A 22844-nucleotide genomic window follows, 5' to 3' on the forward strand; every position below is an offset into this window, starting at 1 on the left:
AAAGATGCACAGAATGGAGACCATGAACGAGACATTAATAATAAAAAAGAAGACCAGAAAAAAGGTGACAAGCAAAATAACATCAGAAAGAGGACAGGTACATCCTGGATATGGAGAACAGCCAATAAAACAAAGTGGAGATGAGTTTTGAAGGGCTACATCTTGCAGTGAATGGACAAAACCTGGGTTCAAGCAACAAGGTTTAGGTAATCTTCAAGTAATCACTTTATCTTTTCGTAATTTGTACTCACTTGAAAAAGGGTAAATAAGAGACCAATCTCTCTTTGCAAGAAGAAGAGGCCAGCTGGTCGTTTTTCTCCATCATCACATTGATGACATTTCTGAGGTATGTCTGGAACACCTGCCGTCGACTCTCCACCAATTTTGCATCCTAGTGGACAAGATAAGAGGACAAGAATAACATTACAAGCGTCAGCAAACATCATTTTAGTATTTGAGAAGTTTGTCACCTAATAAAAAGAACAAAATTTAGGTAATTTGTTGGACGCATGAAAAAGAGCTGAGAGCAGAGATTTTGGAGGGGGGGGGGGGAGGACCACCTCCGGGTGCTAGCCTCAGGGTATATTGTTTCCCTCTCATGCCCAAGTATTGGATAAGGATAAGATAAGACCTACATTTGTGCTTGATGATTGTTGGATGATTTGGAGGTATCTCTAAACAAAACAAAAAAACAATTGAATAAGCAAAAAGCACCTGACAATAAACTGCAAATAAAGAGGATGGTACACACTAAAAGGATGAAATCTCTAAAAATGTAGCTTAAGGAAAGTCTGTCTAACCCCACCTAGGTGACAAAGGTGACAAGCTGCAATACACATATCCTTTTTTTTTTTTGTCAGTTCCTTCAGAAAGACAGTCACAAACCTAGTTAGCTCCAAATGAAATGTGAGGTGTCGTGGTGAAATCAGGCGCTCGTCAAAATAATGAAAACAAAGAAATCGACATTTTTCGACCGTTTGAATATTTTTTTTCTAATTCTTGTATTTGCGCTTAACACCTTGTATGTCCATTCAGAAATATTCTTACGTATGGATTTTATGGAAAAACATTGATTAATGGCATGAAAAATGTAAATTCCCATTTCCAAGGACTCTTGAGCAATGGAAGTCACCAAACTTTGGCAGCTATTTTCTCACTAATTTTACTTCTGAAATCATTCGACCCCACCTCCTTCAATTGCAAATATCTTGACTTCTATTCAAGATAAATTGATATTTTTTCATCAAATGCAAGGCAAATGAACAGCCTTTAAGATGATACTAATATACAAAAAAATTTACGAGAGTCATGACACAAATGGTTTAGGTTTAATACCCCTATCAACACCGTTAGGTTATTTAAGAGGCGGGACCTCCGAGTTTAACGTCCATTCTCCGAAAGGACCTAGCCAAGTGAAAAATTTGTGCAAAAAGCCTTTCCAGAGGCACAGCTTCAGGCCTCATACCCCCGAACCCACAATCTCATAATTACCAGTCCGGTAGCTTAACTCACTGGGGACTGGGTCTTTTTCGGGTCTACATGCGCTGAAGACAGGTATTTTGGGGGGTATTTCAATATTTCAAACAATACCCTTCCCAAAGACATACAACCACCATTTTTACACACATAACAGATCTAAACATGCCCGATAGGACATAAAAAACAGCTTGTGCTCGCAGGGGGCAGGTGAACAACCTCTCGGGAAAATATTGGTGCTTGCACATGATGCGTGAAACGTCTTCAGTGAGTTAACCACTAGGCTACCGACACCACTCAGTTAGCTCAGTTAAATCTCTTAAAAGTGTTGAATAAAAAACATTATATGCAGAAAAAAAAATATGTTGGATAGCAAAACACTTACTTTCTTTCCTATTGCTTTTTTAGGAGGGAATTCAAATTTTCCAATGATAGGATACACCTTTCTTAGTCGTTGATGCATATCCAAGAATTGATTGTATCTCCTGTACACATTCCATTCTTCATCACGGATGCGTATATAGACCTGAAACAATGAATATGATAAATAATTCCAAACCCACTGAAACAACCTGTAAAATGATCACAGATTGCAACAAAAAAAATTTTAATAAGTAGCGATGAATCATTACAGAAAACTAGATTTATCTTTCCATGCTAATCAACAGCATTTGAAATAAAATATACAAAATATACGATTATTACAAATGAAAATTACAATTAGGTTTAGGTTTAATTTGACGGGGGGGGGGGTGTCCTCATTCTCGCCACTAGGCCACATACAAAATTTATAAATATACCGTTGAACTTTAGTTGTTATATCGCATTTCAGCACTGAAGAAAAACTTACCAAATATGCAAACAAGCATAAATTACATTGTGTAATCAAAAGAAGGGAGCAAACATGTAATATAAAACAGGATGAGTATTTGATGCAACTGTACGTAAGCCACAAGGTATGACTTAAATGCTATAAATTTATTTTACATTGAAATTTTATGAACATTCAAAACATCTTGTAAACTCTGTGGAATGGCAAGAAACCACGACCATAGACTCATACAAATAACACCATTTGCAAACTTGTGAGTACTATTTCACACTCACCTGGTAAACATGATGAGTATTATTTGAAGAGCCCCTCAAAAATGCAGAGGGGATCCATATATTTATAAGTGTATGTTGAAGGCCCATACTGTCAGAATAGAAGGGAAAAGTATTGAGATTAGGATAGAACAGCAAAAACATCTTCCACAATTATTCTTCAAAAATGCGTGTCAGGAATAAAAATAACTTAAAACAAAGACAACTTAGAGAAGATAATTAAAGTGAAAGCCATTGGTTCCTCATTTGTTCTCCCTTACATTGTTTCGATAGCAACTATGAAATATGATGGCAAGGGATGTAAGCATCCACATTTAAGCCCATGGATGGTAGAATAGAAATTAACAATGATGCATGTTTAGAAAAGTTAGGAATCAAACAAGGATATAGTGGAGAATGTTGCTCAGTTGTTGTTCATGGTAAAGAAAGCCATAGTTCATCATCAGAAGGGAATGGTCCTCAGATTTAATAAATAATTCTAAACTCTTTCACTACTAGAGGGTTTTCTTCACCTGGACCGGGCCCAATCTGTGACCTATTTTCAGGTTCTGCCTACCATCGGACAAATTAAAGACTTTGATTTCAATTTTCAATATCAGCCAAATGTATTTTATATGAAAATAAAGGTGAAATAATGACCTATCTTAACATGTTACTAAAAACGATCATTCTTCAGCCAGAGATTTCATATTCAATTGATACAAAAGTAAGTAGGGTTTTGAGGCAGGAACTGGTGAGCCGTGAAACACCGCACAGGCTAGTGAAAGAGTTAAACACATTCTTTGTGCACGAATCTTTTAATAGCAGTTATTTCTAATACCATTAAAAAACTACTTTTCTTGTTCCATGTCACCTAGCCACACTTTAAACATTTTATCCAAAATAGATAGAACTGTTTAAAACATTACCAACCAACACAATCAGCCAAAAAATCATCAGTATACATGCAATAATTAAGAAAACACAATTGGTACTATATCAAATTCTTTACCAAAATCATTAGCTTAGCATAGTAAGAGGAGGCAGAATGACGAAAAAAGAATGTTAACCCTTCCAGCCCATGCGAGTATATTTTCAGCAGCTCTTGTACCTCCCACCGTCCCAAGAGCATATATTCTCAGTTTCGGGGGGTACTGAATTTGCGCATTTTTTCGAAAATAACGAACCTAATTAAACTTTCATTTGGATAATATTTGTTCATTTACCTTTAAACATTGTTATATATGTTATTATTTAAACCTCATTTCAAAGATACTACATCATTATTTTTTTAATGCATGCCTCTTTTTGTGAAATACTGTTGTATTGGCTGGGACTGGAGTTAGGGAATGCACAAAAATGGCTGGGGCTGGAAGGGTTGAATCTTGCCAATTTCTACTTCTTGGTTACTTACTTCTCAATTTCTTGGCCTGTCTGAACGGACATCTTCCTGTCATAAGGCAGCTGTTGGGACAAGCAGAAGGCGTTAGCATGGACCTGCATAAAGACTCATTGTTAAGCTGATAGTCCTCCTCACAAGTTTTGCACTAAGAGCAAGAACAGGAGGAGAGATTCTGCTACAAGCAAAACAAAAAGCCAAACCCACATGCACGTCACAGAAGAAGAGACTTGTTATTACCAAATGCTAATTTGCATTCACAATGTTACTAAATTTTCATCAGATGGGTGCGATTATTCAGCACCAATTATACCAAATTTGTTGACACGAAGAAAAAATGTGGTGAATAAATTTTGAACATATGTATTATTTTAGGCGTACAAATAAAATTCTCTTGTATTAAAATGCACTTAAATATCTCACACGTGCAAAATTTATATACTAAATGCATCAAAATATTAAATCCTGATCTTTTCAACAAAACTATTATTCAATTTTCTCAAGAAGCAAATGTTTATCAAAAATGCTGACCAATGAATCCGCTTAGGCCCAGAACTAAACAGAACCCAATTACACTCTTTACTTTAGCTAAAAAATTGTTTATGAAAAGCACATCAGTAAATGTAAAATTCACACACATCACACACCCCCCCCCCCTCTTTTCTCACTTAATCTCTTAATCAAGCTCTGAAAAAGCAAATCCATCACTACAACAATCCCCCCTTCCTCTCCCTCAAGTGAACTCAAGTCTAAGAAGAACAAAGCCTCAAGGACACAAGCCAACACACAAGAAAGTTGTTTAGGAAAAAAACCAACAGAAGTTGCACAGCCACAAATAGCAAAATGCCAAACCGTGCTTTGAAAATCACCAAAAAAATTGATTTGCATTCTAAAGACATTAGGGTGACCATTAAATGACATGCAAATCTCTGCATATGCACAGGAAGTTTATTTGCGCTTTAAACGTAACAATAATGCAATTATGTTTTTAGCAGGGTGTTCTGGAATTCAAATAAGCCAAAGATAATCATATTGGTGTGCTTGGTCTGCATAGTCAATTTAATTTTAAAACATTTTCTCGGGCAGTTATTTTTATCTATCATTCATTTCCCCCACAATATGCAATTGAACCGAAAGATTATTACAGGGTTTCCATATTACTAAATCTTAAACTGAAACCCTGTTGTCAAGTCATCATTCAGCTTTATAAAATGTAGTTCCCAAACAAGCGACCACAAATAAAGATTAATTTCCACTCAATAAGACTCATAGTCTAAACAAAGTGAAAAATGCACACAAAGTCAAAAAAAAAAAGAGAAAAAAATCAAACAGGGGGGGAAAAAGGGAGAGAAGCAAAAGACTGAGTCAACACCTGTCCTGTGAGTGTCGTATCTACATCTAATTTCGGTCTGACATTGTGCAGCTGAAGGTGAATACTGACACTTCCATTCCACATATGCTTTCCAAGCCACAACTACTCAACTTGCAGAACCATGCACTTCCCTGTGCCATGCCATGTCAAAGCCACCAACAACCACAAGCCAGATTTTCACAAGTAAATGTGAAGCATTCTAACAACCACAGATCAGGGAAGGAGCTTCTAGAAGGTGCCTCCCTCAGATACAGAAAAGGACCCTGATGCTACACACTGGAGAAGTGTTGACCGCTTTAACTGAAACCACTTACTGGCCCTCGTAGTAGAACCAATTCTTCTCGTAACTGCCTGAGGACGTTATCTCTCCCATTCAGCTGACGATGAAGCAGCTCATTGAACTCCATTAGCTCTCCATGCATCTCTGCCACCTGAGTTACATTTAAGAAAATTATGCTTAACTCTTCATAAACAAGAAACAACAAGAAAAGTATCGGCAATTACCAAGAAAATATTGTCCACCAAGAGTAGCTGTATGATTAACTCTGCACTAATGAATACCATAGCAACTTTTTAGTTGAATTTGAAGCCTTCTTGGAGAATATGGGAATAAAGAGAATAATAAGTCAAAAACATCTGATGGTATATAAACAAGATGGCTTCTATAAGTGTAGAGACAGTAAATAAGTAAAAAGCACTATGAAAATTGGAGTTCCGTTCAGAATTTTCTAAAAATGGTGTATTTGTGTTCTTTTCTTACACCAATTAAACTTAATCGTTCATTGACTGATAATGGTTAAAATGAAATTATCAAAGTCAGCCACTGGGCACTATAATATTTCTAGAGCAATATAAGTGGACTGCTACAATTAATTCCATACACAACAAAATTACAGAATACAAATGAAAATTTAGCAGAATCCTCTTCAGCGTCAGCCAGAAACATTGAAAACAGTACAGTCTTACCTGAATGAGCTTCTTCTCATACTCTGCTGCTTCGTGGCTGTAGTCAATGTTGGGTTTTGGCGGTGGCAGGCTCGGCTGTGGCTCCTCTAGATGGATGCCCAGTGAGTCTGAACCAAGACACGAAACAATAACATTTGATTTCTCTCACATGGAAATACAAACAGTGACCTCTTCTACTATTTAAATAATAATTTAAAGTTGATATTTCGGACCTACATAAATATAAAATATTTTATAAGTCTGAACTTTATTGTTGATAGGGTTTTAGATGTTATGACAGTTCTCCTTCTTTGTAAGAATGACCATGCCGAAAGAAAATTGAGTGCTCAATGAAATGTAAGTTACTCATTATCTATGAATGGGGGCTGTGCATGGACAAAAAGGATTGTTTCCTTCTTGGTCTACATTACATTTAAGTGCTATCACAAAAACAGCAAAATTTTAAGAGATATCCAAACTTATTCTTGGCACAGGCAAATGAAATTATAACGACATGATCTTTCGACTAATCTGTTTAAAAAATCCATCCATACCTTCTTTGTTGATCCCTTCAGTTCTCAACATTTGTACAGCATTTACATATTTCTTCAGCTGATGTTTTAGAAGCTCATTTTCCCTGAAAATTGTACAAACAGAAAAAAAAGTAAGGAAAATCCTTCTCATTTAGATCAGTTCATAATGGAAGCAGAAACAGGTATCAAAGCGACTCCTTAGTATGAGCAATCAAGCAAGAAGAGTACACTAAGTTATATGATGATATTATGTAAATATTTTTAGTTTGTTCAGAACGGGATTAAGCTTTTTCATTGAGATAGAAGATAATAATGTCAGCTAAATTTCTGTCACTTTAATGAAAAGAAGCACCAATCTCTTTCAACACTTTGCCTCTATTCGCTCAAAAACTCACTTTTGTAAGGCTTGAATTTTTGCTTGCTCCTTCTCATGCCTGGAGGCATGCTGCACCTTAAGCTCCTCAATTTCTGCACGGAGAGTTGACGATGTCTCCATTTCATGCTGGAGCATACCTTCAAGTTTCCTGAGGGAACCAAGCTCTTCATGTCTCAATAATACACAAATGGAAACAGTTTACATGTACCTCTTAAAATTTGACCAGATGTGATAGACAAATCTTCAACTGACATTGAATAAATATTAAAGTTTTGGCTTTACTTTGTGTAATCCCATGCATAATGAATGCATGCACCATCCACTCAACGTGAACACTGAGGATTTTGACTTCTTCATCAATATACATTTTATAAAATAAAAAGCAAAACATAACAATAGCAAGAAAGCAGCCTCTTGTAATAACTTCACCAAGACAATAAGGTATACCAACTCTGCTTTTTTCTTTTTCTTTTATAAAAGTCCTTTCAATAAAACTGGCTATTTCACAAGAAAAGATAGTGGAATAAAAGTAATAAATACAACAGATAAAGGACACTACGTATAACATAATCTCAAACAAAAGCTCCACAGTGTAAAGAATCACCTCAGTACTCTAAGATGATAACACACATAGGTGAGGCTTTCACCTAGTGAAAACATACAAGGTTTTTAAAAGTAACATTGAGCACACATTTTTTTAAAATTCACTAGAAAGTGCAAAAAGATTAAAATATAAACATAAAACATGTCATGATACTACCAATATTGTTATTTACATGGCAATAGCTCCAGAGGAAACCTTAGTAGTAAGAAAGAAATGACAAGAACATTTCTACAATGTTAGAAGAGTGAATTTAAAAAACAGACATATCAGGAGAGAAAAATACAGCAACCCTCACCTGTTTTGTTCTTCAACTGAATCTTTTCTCAGCATCATAGCTACAACTGCCTGCTTGAGTTCTCCTGAAAAATACATGTACATTGCATACTTTTCACAGCAGAAAGATTTGGAAACAAATCTCCTTCAAACGACTAAAAGAGAAAACACAATGCAGATGAGATGAAATAAGATAGGAAAAGATAATACTTTGTTGTCCCTGTAAGAAGTTTTACGTGGCTTTACTGGAATGGTAAAAACACACATAGATATACAAAGAAATTAAATTGTATATTACTTCCATAAAAGAACTTCAATATGAAGAAAAAAATAAAAGCTGACACTAACACAACATGTCACATCACTTGCATATTTCAAACCAAACACAAGAATTTTTCACAGATTTTCAAAGTTACTCTAAACATGACGACAATCTTTATTCATCTCTTTGGATATATTTAAATATTATATTCGGGAGTTATTGCAAAGGCTCCATGGTGAAATCCCTCTATAGCTCAAGCATGGTCTTTGACTGAGAAAAAAATTCACAAAAACAGCTTTGACAAAACAAAACAATTAATGCTGTGAAAATAATGGAATTTCAATCAAAGAATAAAATTCATCAGAAGCACCTCAGAATCAAGACATGAGTGAAACTAACTCATAGCGATTGGATTTTTTTTTTCTTCCTAATTTAGTGTTTACCAGTTGGCTTTGCTGTTGAGCCCCAATGTTTCACTGACAGAACATATTTTAGGGGATGGGGCATTGAGCCAGTAAGTGACAGCGCTCACTTTGGGATACTGAGGTTAGGAATTTTATTCATACAGATCTAGGACAAGGAATTAAATTATTTCTCATATACCAAAAAGACTTTCTAGCAAGACGGCAAAGACACAAAAAATTGTAATCATAAGACGGTGAGTTCAATTTTCAACTCTGTAACACAATATATTGTGTCCTTGGGAACTTCCCAAAGTCCACTCAGCTGCAAAAGAGTATCCGGTAGTGGGCAGTCCATAGGGACAAAAATGAGTAAATAATAGTATCTGAACGCAGAACACACCTCCATGCTGAAACCCTGCTGGGAATGAGTTAGCACATTGAAAATATCAGGGGTAATTGTCAAGCCAGGTGAGCCCCTCATTTGGAAGCAACACGAGCAAATGAACCAGAACTTTTACTTTACCTTTAACAATATATACTTACCCTCAGACATGGAATCATGCGTGGGTTTCTTTGCTCTTGGCTCCTGGGGACTGCCGCCGTCACCATCTGTGCGACCACTGAATGCCACAACCAGAGAGTTAATGGTAATCTACTCTATACAATATCTCCCCTTTCTACAATTATTTTCTGAAGCTTATTCACAGTAACAAAACATCTCTTCATTATTGAGCCCTGTTCAAAAGTTGGCACCATATGGGCTTAGAGGATATGTTAGACTACAGTGCAAATGACCTTGATTTGACTCCAAAATCGTACATTTTGTAGCAAGGGTTGTTTCAGAAGATTCCATAACCCTCCACTTTTATAACAAATTTTCATACTTTTTGGGGCATTTCGTCGGAGTTTAGCAAGTCCTCTCTATAAAAAAAATTGTACCTGCTCCCAGAGCCATTAAGAACTTTTCTTTTAAAGCAATCTTCAAATAACACTAAGATAGGGTCCTGCTCAAGCATAATAATAACTACAGTCAAATGAAAACAAAACATTTTTCTAGTCCTGGCTAAGTCCCAGCTATGGCATATTTATGCAGTGGACTTGAGCTGGTAATATCTCCCCCCTTGCAGCACACCATAATGAGCTGAAGTAACACTGAAAAAGAACTGAAGGAACAGACCACATCAGCACATCTACAAACATACTCCAACCACATACCTGTCTGACAGGCTTTGTTGGGCCAAGGCAAGGGCAAGGCTGGCACTCTCCATGTCTCCGTGTCCAGGGTAATCAACAGCGTCGAAAGAAGCTTGTGACGTGGACATACCAGAGGAGTCGCCGCTGTAAGGCACCATCTCCGTGTCCACCACCATGCCATCAGCACCAACTGGGGCCATGAACGTCCTGGTGTATATGAAATTTACATTATAGTGAAAAGTAAAACAATTCTTCAAGGCTGCATTTCCCCTCAATTAGAAGGTTCATAAGACTATGTGATATCCTCCTTGGCCTTTTAGTTCTATTTGTCTGCACCATCTCAGTCTCTTAAAGGAAGTACAGTCTAGTAGCCTGTTATGTACACCATCACTACCATTGATATTTCCCAAACCATTCTTCTATACATAATGTCAATAAAAATTTTGAAATACAAAGACGCCATTTAGAAATAACAATTACAAAATGATATCTTCAGGCGCCAAAATTACAATACACAGCATTCAGCTCTATTTTATACATCATTATTCTGAAACACCAATACAAATGACAATGGAATAAAAATTAGAAGTGCCACAATTCAGGCCCATGGCAATAACATAATCATTATGTCTAACAAAAACCTTTTAAAAAGGAATTAACAAAGCCTTACAAAATATAATTGGAAAAAAAATATATTATAAACCTATCATTTAGAAACCTGTAAATATATCACTTTACATCCTCTATCTCTAAGGAACAAGAAAAACTGAACAAAGAAAACAAAATTTGTGAAATCAGTAAAGTGAACCACTTGCATCTTATGTACAAAGCTATCTGCAACTCAAAAAGAGATATCGGTGAACACTTCACAAACACTTTGACGGAGGAACTAGAAAAGCAATAACTAAGAATACAATTACTGAACTCATGCACAACAATTTAAAAATTTTTTTCCAGAAACATTTAATCTCAACGTTTCCAAAAGCGTCTTGTTGATCATAAGACCACTCTGTCAGAGCTGATCATAAGAACTGACAGTTCATTAAATATATACAATCATAATATATGCCTTTACCCATTGTCATGATCCAGGTCACTGAAGGAACCTGTACTGGACTTAGAAAGTCGATCTAAACTGGCAGACATGACGGAGGATGTGCTGACTTGACTGACATCCCTCACCAGGGAAGGGGTAGTCTTCTCCCTTTGTGCCGCTAATTCTACTGCAGCAGTCTCTGAAGATTTGCTGAGGCTTTCTTCTTGAGGCTCATTCTCCGTCACAAACACGTTGTCCTCCTGTGTACCTTCACCTGAGGAAAAAAAAGAAGAGTTAGTATTTAAACTTGGGTGTCTAACATACCCTTTCATCGAAGTAGGTAACAGTTGACTAAACTGGCTTTAGTCAGTGCTTCCACCAGCTGAAGGTGAAAAGTAAGGAAAATCCTGCAGGGGGTCTGGGGCTGCAAAGGCCCCCAGCAGGGTCCAGGGGCAGGGTCCAGGGACAGCGCACCGGTGGGGGTTCAGGGGGCGTAGCCTCCAAAGAAATTGAAATATAGTGCTTTTAGAGGGTTGAAAATGGCATTTGGGAGCCTGTTTGAAGAGATTGCCTACAACCTATCACATTCATTTTTTCACCAACATTTTGTCTTGTTTGGTTTCTTCACCTACATATCTTTCCATTGCAGGCAATGTTTAAAAGCAGGTTCCCCTTTCATTGCTACAATAATTCAATTAATTTGTTGTCGCAACATTGATAGAAAGCAAACCTGGGAATAATGAATACATATGTACCTTTACAATAGTTGCCCAGCGTATACCCAAATTTTTTCTCAATTTTCACGTCTGAATGTCGCCTGTCACAACCTTGGAACACCACTTCGAATTATTCTTGATTTTAGTAGTCTTGGCATATTTCTTTCATCGCGGCCCTTATTATCGCGTTCACGTGGCATAGAATCTTCGCATTGATAATTTCTCTAGATCTAGACAAATTCGCCCCCAAAAAAAGTTTCTTTCCGACAGTAATTTTCTGTATAAGATCACAAGTCAATTTACTTGATCAACGCGCAGATTTTCCAGCCGCGGCAACAATCCAAAGATAGACAGATGATATGAGCGAATGATAGACAGGAGGAAATTGGCACAAAAAGTTCGCTAGATTTTGATCCATTTGCAGGTAAAAAATTAAGTACTGCCAACCAACCCGTAATGAATGCATGGGGCATAGCGGAATAATGGCCGATTGCAGGAAATGTGCAATCTGGCAGGTTTATATAACATAAACTTGCTGCCGAGAGAATTACCGTAAATATCCGTAACTTATACAAGACGATACGAAGGCGAGTAAAGATCTTTTGCTACGAAATTTCGGCAGTCCTATGCTGTCGCAGTTTTTTACGGGGGGGGGAGGGTTGATAATGATGGAGGAACAAGTACGGAACTGGCAGAAAGTACAGATTTCCGTAAAAATACGGAAGAGTGGAAGCACTATTTAGTACTAACTTTTGCTCTGAGAAAAATAAGGAATCATCATCTGTGACCCTGTCACATGCTTCATTAATAAGAGCAACAGCAAACTTCAAAATCGTGGAAGTTGGGGTCTAAATATTTTTGGGCCTTCACAAGCAGAAGAGGTGCAACTCCTCTTTCATAATGAATGATTTATAAGACTGAGTCGAACAGAAGTACACCAACATGAGAACAATCATTGAGTACCAAGAACAAATTAAGAGATGACTGAGAGCAAAAGGGATGACTTCAAATAAGGGGTTGAAAAAAAAAATAATGCTCAATTCACTTTCAACCAACAATGGCTCGCCTCCAATAAGCTCAAAAGAATGTTCACATCAGAAAGTTGGCAAGTGCACCAGACAGGATAAAATGTAAAACTGTTGTATCAGAACTTTAAAAAAATGCTTAAACAAAGGTTAACTTTACTTTCTGATAAAAAGCAGCAGGTCCCAAGTCTGACATTTGCTCACCATTCTCTCTTGTTTCCCCATTGAGCTGCAACTCCCTTGCCACTGACTCGGGAAGATGAGTGGCACTGCTGGTGCTGCCAGACTTGGTGATCACTGTGCCCACGGTGTCGTCCTCGTCAAAGCTCACCACATTCGCCACTTTCTTTTTCTTCTTTTTCTCCTTTCTTTTGGCTAAAGAAGAAACAACAATATTATACAGAGATCTTCTCAAGGCAAAAGGCAACCCCCCCCCCCCAAAAAAAAAAGAAAGTATCAACCACTAAACTGGAAAAATTAACATTGAAATGAGAATTGACCAAATAACTACAGAATAAGCAGCATGCATTTCCATAAGTTTGTAATGTCATCTCGAATAACAGTATAAGACCTAAATAGAATGCATGAAAAACCAAAAGCATGAGAAAAAATAAACATTTTTAGGGTGTAAAACAATACTCAAAAATTAAAAACGAGGAAAGTACAGATTGTTAAAACCAGGCTCATTTGACTAAACATTCACCTGTACAAATACTAACAAAATCATAAAGCACTGCTTTTGAGTAACTCATGCATAAATGTATTAAGATCTTTCCCAATTAGCCTAGTAGTTCTTGCATGGATTGATGCTGAATTAGAGTCAACACCCCTCTCCCATCCCCCAATATACTTATAATAAGCAGTCTTAGATCATTAACAAACCTGAGACAGGTGATACTTCTCCTGAGATGACAGGTTTTGGGTCCTCTTCCTTTTCTGTTGTCTCTGCTGAGTCTATGCTGTTCTGCACATGTATAGAATTCTGAGCTGTGTAACCTTTGTTCAGCTCTGGCCTGTCCACTGTGATGGCAAACAAGATGGAGCCAAGACCTGGGAAACAAACAAAAAACAGAAATTGCGTACTATTTCTTTGAAGTATTAAACTCATTGTTAAAAGGATATAGCACGAGAAAAAAAGTGATAATTTGTCTGTGCAAAATTAAGAGACCTGACTTCTTGTAACTTATGATCAACTTTGAATTTTTCAAAATCTGCAATTTCAGTCTTAAATTGAATTTGACAAAAAACACATCATCATCATCATCATAATAACAAAGTTGAAGGTCAGGTTCAAAGATTTCGTTAGGAGCAAATTTAATTGTAGTAGCACCCATTGATGTAAAATAAACATTATCAAATTTAATATGCTCTGACATTCACAGAAGGTATAACTAAATGCAAAAACCACTATAAAAAAGACATAAATATTTAAATCATGCAAAAACCACAACTTATACTGTACATTACCTGCTGCCATGTTCGGAAGCATACTGCTTCTTTCCAAGTCTCGAAGGAAAGCCCAGTCTTCGTATTGTTGTCTGGGGCGGGGGAGGATAAATCAAAGCACAAATAAAATCACAGTTGTGGAGTCATGGAACAATCATATTTAGCCATAACAAGGACACCTCACCATCCATCCCTGCTACAAAACGTGAGACTCCTTCAATGGTGAAACAGAAATGAACACAATGTATACACTACTTGTACTTTCATTCGAGCTCACACCTGTGAAATAGCCCATTGGCACAAAGAAGGGCATAAGTTCAAACAACCAAAGAACAAGGACCCCCAATAAAGTAGAGAAAAACAATTAATTCCTGGGGGAAAAAAAGTATAATCCAATAAATGAAAGACCAATACCCACTTGAGAGTGACCCAGTTAGCTCGTATGGCATCAGAGGGATTGATTGCTAAAGGAAGATAAGAAAATTTTACAACCACATGCTAATTTTTCTCAATTGTAGTTGGACTTTACCTTCATTCTGGACAAAGAATAGATTAGGCAGAGAAACAAACCCGCTGTTAAGGCATCTAAACCAAAAATTAAAATATTCCAGGATGGTTTCAAACTTCAAGTTTCAGCATGTCAGTAAACCCCCTGCACAATATATGTCATCAAAACACTCATATTAAAAATCCTATATATCATAAAGCAAGCTAAGAACTCAATCAAAACTTAAGTAAAAATAAACAATAATCATTACTTTAAGTAATAAATAAGTAGCACATTTATCATTTCTTTATTCTGACACTCTTTAGTATCTAAATCAATATCCTATAATGTAAAGAAAGAAAGGAAACAAACAATTTAAAAACTGAGTAACTGCCCGTATTTAAGCATGAACTGATGAATGGATGTGTTCGAGTACATACACTACGTATACAGTTGACATGAAACTTACGAAAGCAAGTCATCATTCTCGATCAGCATGTGCATGTAACGTTCCAGGGAATGTTCATTTAAAGAGGCTCGCAACCATGCTCTACCTCTACCTGTATCCGTGTTCACTAATTTCAGTTTATTGAATCTTTGGAACTCATGCTTTGTAAGATGCTCCTTCGCATAATGCCAAAACACTGAAAATAAACAGCCAAAAACATATATTTTTATTAAAAGATGGCTCTGCTGTTAGGAAAATAAACATACAATTGGGCATGAATAATTCAAACACATCAGGGATTGACAAAATTCAAGTTAACTAATAGTTAATATGAAAAATTTAAGAGATACTGAAGAATATCATGAGTAGTAACTGTGATGGTCCATTGGTCTAACAATGTCATTGTAGCGAATTTACTGTAGCAGATTCGGCTCACCCAGATGTTTGTAATAAGTGATGCCATGTCCCTATTTGAACCTATTCAACCATTCTGTGTTGTAAATTAACTCTTTTTATCCTAGCCGCACCCCCACGGACTCTGTACCAGTCCGCGCCATATGATTCGGAAGTCAGTGCGAATAGTTCAAAGTGCTATATTTCTTACATTTACCCTAAGGTTTTAAGGAAATTTGGCATTTATGTTAGAAATTGAATGTAGTTTTTGTAAACGTATGTGGTTAGGAATTACACCAATTGCACAATGTAGATTTTGAGGTGTATTCCACCCTCGAACTTGACCCTGATTGCCGCGCCCACGACGTCCCATTGGATTTTATAGATCTAGATCTAGCCCTACAAATCGATCACGAATTCCAGTACTGACCCCTTCACTATGATCTGAATCGCTATTAGATGAGTCTAAGTCTTGTTTCTTATAATCCACCACCGAATTTACATCACTTATTTCAAAGTCACTTTCATCAAATTAGTATCATTCCCCCTCATAACCCAACGCCACTTCTAAAGGTACTTCGTCGGTCGTGAATGTGCGTTTTCGAGACATCTTTCAAGCTTTTACACCCATCAAAAACAAAGAAACCACTTTTCATTGGAAAATTAAAATATTCAGACAGAGCTCATCGCCGCATTTGCATATTTTGGTAATTACAAGCAAAACTAGCTTCTTTGACGAGACCGTATCGCTGTTCCGAGTATACTCGTAGCTCGGACTGGTCCTCATTACGAGTATACTCATAGCCCGGATAAAAGGAGTTAAGTCAAAGTCAAGTTTCAGAGATAGGAAGAGAAATGGCATATACTGTCTAGAACCATTGAAATAATAACACTTCGTGGATCTTAAATTTGGAAAAGCATGCTCACTTTCTGTCAGGTTGACATCCAAAGCTGGTACTTTCAATTTTATTTTGACCTGATCATTTAGAAACTTTAAAAACATCAAATTGGGAAAATCATATCTCTTTTACAAATTTTTGACTTAGTGCATGACTTCTTGTAAACCTCTTTTAAAATCTAACATTTGGTTTCTATCGTCAGACAATTCAAGTTTTCTCTTCTCTGCCATTATGAAAGCACCCAGTACAAATAAAAGGATAGTGTTTGGTGTCAAAGCAAAAGAAGGGAAGAGAGTGTTGCTGATGAGCTCTCCCCAAAAAAATTTTTTAATTACTCATATGTTTTCCATCATGCGCATAGGGTGATTTGAATTCAAGACAATTGTGAGGAATAATTAATTGGTCCGGTTTTGCAAGACTAGCAGTTTAAAAATTCAGCATATGTGTTTGAGAAAACAGTGTTCCCAATGCAATAAAAATATATCTGTTCAGAGAATGACATATTGTACCAGATATCCCTGGTTTAGAATTTTGCTTGTAGTCTATTCCCGACTGAATAAGAAAATGAAAACAAATCAACAATCTCACTCATGGCTTAAGTAGTAAGCCATCACATAATTTTCAGATCTTATCAAATTTACCACATCCCCATAAACTTGTAAAACAAATTTCGTTTTGCCATGAACATGAAGCCCGCTTTTTTAACAAAAATCACAGAATAAGAATAAAATAGAAGATGCTGAGAGATGACACTGCCCCTTGAGCTACTGTTTCACAGGAAGCAAAGTTCAAGAATCAACCGGTGAAAAATATATCTGGTTCGTTATGGACACCATTTAACAACTACAGTTTCTCATTTGTTTTCCAACCCCTTCTGGACCCACATCCACAAACTCTAGATCTAAACAAATTATTTACAGAACATAAGAAAGGGAGAGCAACATTTTTAAAGTTTTGGGGGATAATATGGTTTCACTAACATTACCTGGGTCTGTTTCAATACGCTTAATATCTGAGAAGAGGTCTGTAACTTTAGTTAATCCAGCCCTCTCCGTCATTTGTCTGAAGAAAAAAATATTAAGTTATTAGCTTGTCTCTATCAAGTTCAGGCACATTCTACAAAATATGTTACAAATGACAATAAGCAATTTAAAAGCAATATTTTAAAAATATAATATGAGATATATAGTGGCATTTCTAAAAAAAATAAATAATATGAGATATATAGTAGATGTAAAGTTCACAGTTTGATGTACTTGATGAGAAGAGCATATCATTGATGATAGCAGGCTGAAGGGACACGTTAAAATCCTTAAAAGTACATTTTCATTCAAATGAAAACAATATAATCGTACTTGAAAGCTGACAGGGCTTTGCTGTTTTTCTTCATTCCATGCTGTAGAGCAGTTTCCCATGCTGCACACAGGCAAGATACACTGAAAAAAAAACAAAAAACTCAGAAGCCATACCTCCATTTCAATCAAGGGTAAGAGAGCTTTTAACATAATGACAGAAACAATGAAAAATACAAGATAAATCTTAATTTAAAAAGTAAAGCATACTGCTTTAAACACAACAAATATATTTTTTAAATCTGTGAATGTTTTGAGGCCACATGTGCAAATTCAAAGTGAGAGAAGAGAAAGAAGTAGTAACTAGATACTTGAGTTTTCTGCACTAACTTGTAAATAGCAACAACAGTGATGATTTGACAAAGTATGCCGCAAACGTCTGAAACAAAAGTGCATTCAATTTTTTAATTCTAAAAATTCCAATTAAGAGAAACACATCAACATTAAAGACTGCCCCTCCTGCTTTCGAACAAATTATATTATTCCACACAAATTTTTGCTATCTTAAAATCAAGATATCATATTTTCTTGAGGACATTTCCATCCAGCTGTTAAAGAAGAGATGGCTAACCAGATGCAAAAAAATTAATACTACTCACCGGCTGTCTGAATCAGTGGCAAGCTCGGACCTCCCACCAAATCGCACTTGACACTGGGGACAAACAACAGGACATTAATCACCTTGAGATCTTGTCCCTCAAAGTAACATAATAGTGCTGTGGTAACGAACATAACTTGTTACACCAAAGACAAAAACAAAGGTATATACTTCAAGACAACTAACCAATAGAAAAATATGAGATGAAATACAGTCATGTTACATTAATCGCTCCATAATTAAATTAGTCGCATACATTAAAACTTTTTTGGGGTTGGAATGATATCAATTCAATGTTTAAAATAAAAACGGTAACTAAAATGTTTAAACTTTTACTGGTTGGTATTTTTCATAATTTCCCTACATTAAAACGAAAAATATAAATTTTTCTCTACACAAATCTCCACAGCTAGGTGTACGACTCCGCCATACAACATTTTGAAAAGTGGTGTAGCATGACGGATTCTTACACTGAGCAGTCGATCAGTTTTTGTTCTACACCATTGTCCATTTCAGACACTCACTATTAAGTAGGTTACAGCAAATATCATAGAGAAAGAAAGTATAACATAAAGCAGTCAAGACAAGAACAATAGCAAACCAATATTTTTTCCTCAGTTTGATACGATTGACGTAAATAACTGATCATCATTTGGGATTAAAAGGATTCTATCAGCGTGAGTGGATGTATCGAGTTACTGTGTGTTGCCAGTTTAATCTGCAACCTGCTGCACAGTGACTGGCGTTTCATTCGTTCTGGAAAGACTATTCTGCTCGGAGAGAAATATTCTTGAAAAAAGATATTTAACTCATTCACTACGTATTATTTTCGGCTTGTGGACGAATTCTTTTCGGGAGGGCGAAATGAGATGATGACTAGTGCGCAGTTCACAGGTCTTGGGGGCCATAAATTCAAATAAATATCAACATATTATATACCAACATTTTCAGTATGGTTTGTAGAATACACCTGCATTATTTATTTGCGTATTTTTCACTTTGGTTCCTGTAAGAGGCGATTATGCAGCACAATTGTGATTGGATGAGGATAAAATTGGAAAATAAAAAATTTATAATCTCAGGTGAAACTAAAAAAACATGTTTGCACCTAGTCAAATGATACCTCAAAATAACCATAACTGTATATAGAACAGGAAAATATTGAAAAATGTTCAGTTATTTACATACATTCCATAATATTTGTACATTTGGATCATAACATCCGATATTGAAAAAAAAAATTTTTTTTAATATTTTGAAAAAAGGATCACAAACAGAAAAAAATATGCGTAACTTATATGGAATTATTCAGAACTGCATTTGGAATAAACCTATACATGTCTTGAGTGGTACTTTTTGATATATTTCACCCAAAAGTAGTGATTTTGGGGAGAAAAAAATATTTTGACTATTTAGATCTAGGCCTAGATCTAGCACTCAAAAATATTGATTTCTCAATTACAATGCACCGGCAATTTGCGTCCAATAGTATCAATATTATAAAGAAGAGTCCTACACTTCTTTAGTGAGCAAAATAATTATACATTTTGTTGTGTAAAAGTACTAAGACTGGTGTCTGGGCTATAATTTGGGCTTCGCGAAAACACAAAGTCGAATAAACTACGAAATCATGTTTCAAAACTGAATCAAAACTTCCGATTTTCTGTGGAAACGCTTGACCCGGAAGTCAACATTATATTATGACCTTTATTTTAACATGGATAAGTGGATTGGAATAAAAACCAAGCTAAAATTGAACGTCGGTTCTCAAGCCGCCGGGGGCAGCTTAACGTACTGACGGCACTTGAGCCGCGCCGCCCCCCACAGCTCGGCGTAGCGAATGAGTTAAGATTCACAAATTCGATATACAATATCTCAAAAGCACCTAAAATGCAGATAGATAGAACACTTTTGGTTTAATATGACGATGTAATAAAAGATTAAGCAAAACAACAATGAAAACCTATAAACCAAAAAATTTAACAAGTGGTCCTAAGAGAAATAAGAATCTGCAAGAAATTGGTACTGACTGATCAGAAAATCACTTTAAAAATATTCTAACATGTCAATAAAAAATTGTTTAAAAAACAGTCATGCCTGTTTTACAGCATCCAAGAGCCTGGTCAGAATGGCTTGACGCTCATTTTGGTGTACACCGTCCCCTGCAAATGGAACAATAAACAAATTAGCTATATATATGGAAAGAACTGTTAAAACTGCAACTTTGCTGCAGGCTCTGTATATATTCTATATATTCTATATATATATATATATATATATATATATATATATATATATATATATATATATATATATATATATATATATATAATTTATTCAGAGACTTTTATGTAATGAAAAGCCTTTATGGATTTAACAAACTCCATTTTCTGAGTAGTCTGCATTATTTGGTGCAGCCACTCAAAAACCAGAGGTAAAGAAACTTTTTAGACTACCATCACTGTCTTAAAACTTCTACAGAGGCACACACCTTTTTTTCAGCTCCATATTTTGCTCCACAACCTTATCGTCAGCCACACATCTTGGTGCGTGAGAGTGTAACACTTTTATCCTTGAGCACACCAAACCGTGGCATAAACGCATGCCTCAGCATGAGAGGATGTAGGTTCAGGGGGGGTCTCAAAGGGTAATGATTACGGGTAAAACAATGCTTTGCCCATTAACCCAGAGTGAGGTCACTCAGTAGAGTCTATTACAAAAGGGTACATTATAACTCAGATTTACTCTGCTGCCATAAGTTATCAATGAAGTCGATACTACTGGAACACTGATTGAGTAACAGTTATCCTACTAAGGTGTTCCATGGTGTTTGTGTTATTACGTAAAAGTAATTGTGGAACAAAAGAGGGATAGCATGCTGTTACCATTATTTTATCCTTGACATGCAGACTATTACAAAATAGAAATGTAAATCCTCTTTGCCGTCACACCACACAAGTAGGCATATTCCAGCATAGATTTTGTTCAATAATCTGGTGAAACTGAAAACACGAAAGTCCTACAACCCAGTCTCAACTAACAGTAGACATAGAAACCCAGAGGCAATCTTCAGTTTCGGCTCAAAGAGTTGGGGTATCTCAATCTCACATGCAACTAAACGTAAAATGACGCAAACTATTTTTAGATAAGGCGGCCATATTGTATGATGTCAGACCTGGATACCCCTCCAATCACGTGACTACATCTAAATATAGCAAACCACCCCTCACCAAAGACCGTGTAGAGAATATTTGATGCCACACGACACTTTGGTGCAGTTTTTCCAGGAATACAGGTAATGTGATATGATGCAGAGCTCCGATGATGCTGCTGCTTATCTCTTAAAATTATGCATTGTTTATAGCGCCGGGGGGGGGGATCTTCCGGCGTATTTGCGGCAATTTCTGCACGCTTTATTGTCTTTGCGTTTATCGTGTTTCAATTTCAAGCATCACTACTGGAATTACGAAAATGTTAGTAACATACCGGAAACCTAGTAACCAATAAGAAGAGCATGACTGATGGGCTGCAGTTAGCCGCAAGTGTGAAATTTTAGCGTGCGAAACACATCGATACAGGTAATACGTCAAGCCACTGACCCAACATGTTGTTCCATTCCGTATCCCTAAAGATACTCTACTACACTATCTTGGGTATCTCCAAGGCCTTCTAAAAAAAGTCTGCGGATATCCCAGGATGTGATGACATCACATTACTAAAATTAGCCGCCAATCAGGCAAGTGCGCCGTTCTATGTTTTGTTTGTTTTAGTAGAGGTTTTACAGCACTCGCAACTGCATAAGGTGATATGAGCGCCAGAAGATTAGCGGTGTTGCAAGAGAGTAACAAATACAGTGGAGTCCACTTATAACGAGTCCTGAAACAACGAGAAGTCTGTTATAAAGACACTATTCTAAATCTCCGTTTTTTCTCCTTCTTTACCTTTGTGAATAAAATACTGCTATTGCGCTATCAGACAAACACGCTAGTCGGTTATAACGGAATATTGCTGCTGCTGTGCACAATGCTCAGACCAATTAAACATGTTATAAAACCTCGCCAGTTGAGAAAGTTGTTGGTGATCCAGCGAAACAAAGAATGGGGGAGCCCATGTGAACCAACAATGAAGGTCAGAGCGAAAGAGTGGGGAGGGTGTGGCATGCGCAGACAAGCAGAACGCATCGCGTGATAGGCCAGCCCAGTCTAGATTATCTAGGCATACCGTGCCTCTCACTTCTCTGGAGCGGGATGGAGAGGTCACAATGCTGTGATAGATGGAGAGTGAATGTGTGACGTGCGCAAGCAGACGCAACACACCACAGGGGGTGGAGGGGTACAACACAGCTGCGGGCAAGTTAGCTTAGAGCCATAGCCCCTTCTTTCTGATCGCCAACGCCGAGCTGTCAACACTGCTAGCGCTAGAGAAAGAAACCCGATTCGGTTTTTGATCAAGTAAGACCTAGATCTAGAGATCATGTTGAACAAATCATCATCAGGGGAAATACAAAAACGAATAAACAAAAC

At 36.7% G+C, this 22844-nt stretch overlaps 1 protein-coding gene across 2 annotated transcripts in view; it reads right to left on the reverse strand.

Annotated features, from left to right (window-relative positions):
- Positions 1–22844, reverse strand: part of LOC101851443 (sorting nexin-29) — a 33507-nt gene that overhangs the window by 3941 nt on the left and 6722 nt on the right. The window contains exons 2-21 of one of the 2 annotated variants that reach the window (XM_035972471.1): positions 20419–20483; positions 18323–18375; positions 17727–17807; positions 17357–17433; positions 15101–15275; positions 14166–14236; positions 13581–13748; positions 12903–13073; positions 10997–11231; positions 9943–10128; positions 9271–9347; positions 8084–8147; positions 7204–7332; positions 6830–6912; positions 6297–6403; positions 5645–5761; positions 3974–4056; positions 2584–2671; positions 1862–2002; positions 252–391 (exon numbers count right to left, since the gene is read on the reverse strand). In XM_035972471.1, the coding sequence (XP_035828364.1) occupies positions 252–391; positions 1862–2002; positions 2584–2671; positions 3974–4056; positions 5645–5761; positions 6297–6403; positions 6830–6912; positions 7204–7332; positions 8084–8147; positions 9271–9347; positions 9943–10128; positions 10997–11231; positions 12903–13073; positions 13581–13748; positions 14166–14236; positions 15101–15275; positions 17357–17433; positions 17727–17807; positions 18323–18375; positions 20419–20483 (2311 nt within the window). The remainder of the gene's footprint in view (positions 1–251; positions 392–1861; positions 2003–2583; positions 2672–3973; positions 4057–5644; positions 5762–6296; positions 6404–6829; positions 6913–7203; positions 7333–8083; positions 8148–9270; positions 9348–9942; positions 10129–10996; positions 11232–12902; positions 13074–13580; positions 13749–14165; positions 14237–15100; positions 15276–17356; positions 17434–17726; positions 17808–18322; positions 18376–20418; positions 20484–22844) is intronic. The other variant, XM_005108582.3, reaches the window with a different exon arrangement.

Source organism: Aplysia californica, unplaced genomic scaffold (genome assembly GCF_000002075.1).
Source record: "Aplysia californica isolate F4 #8 unplaced genomic scaffold, AplCal3.0 scaffold00701, whole genome shotgun sequence".
In the NCBI taxonomy this organism is placed as follows: domain Eukaryota; kingdom Metazoa; phylum Mollusca; class Gastropoda; order Aplysiida; family Aplysiidae; genus Aplysia; species Aplysia californica.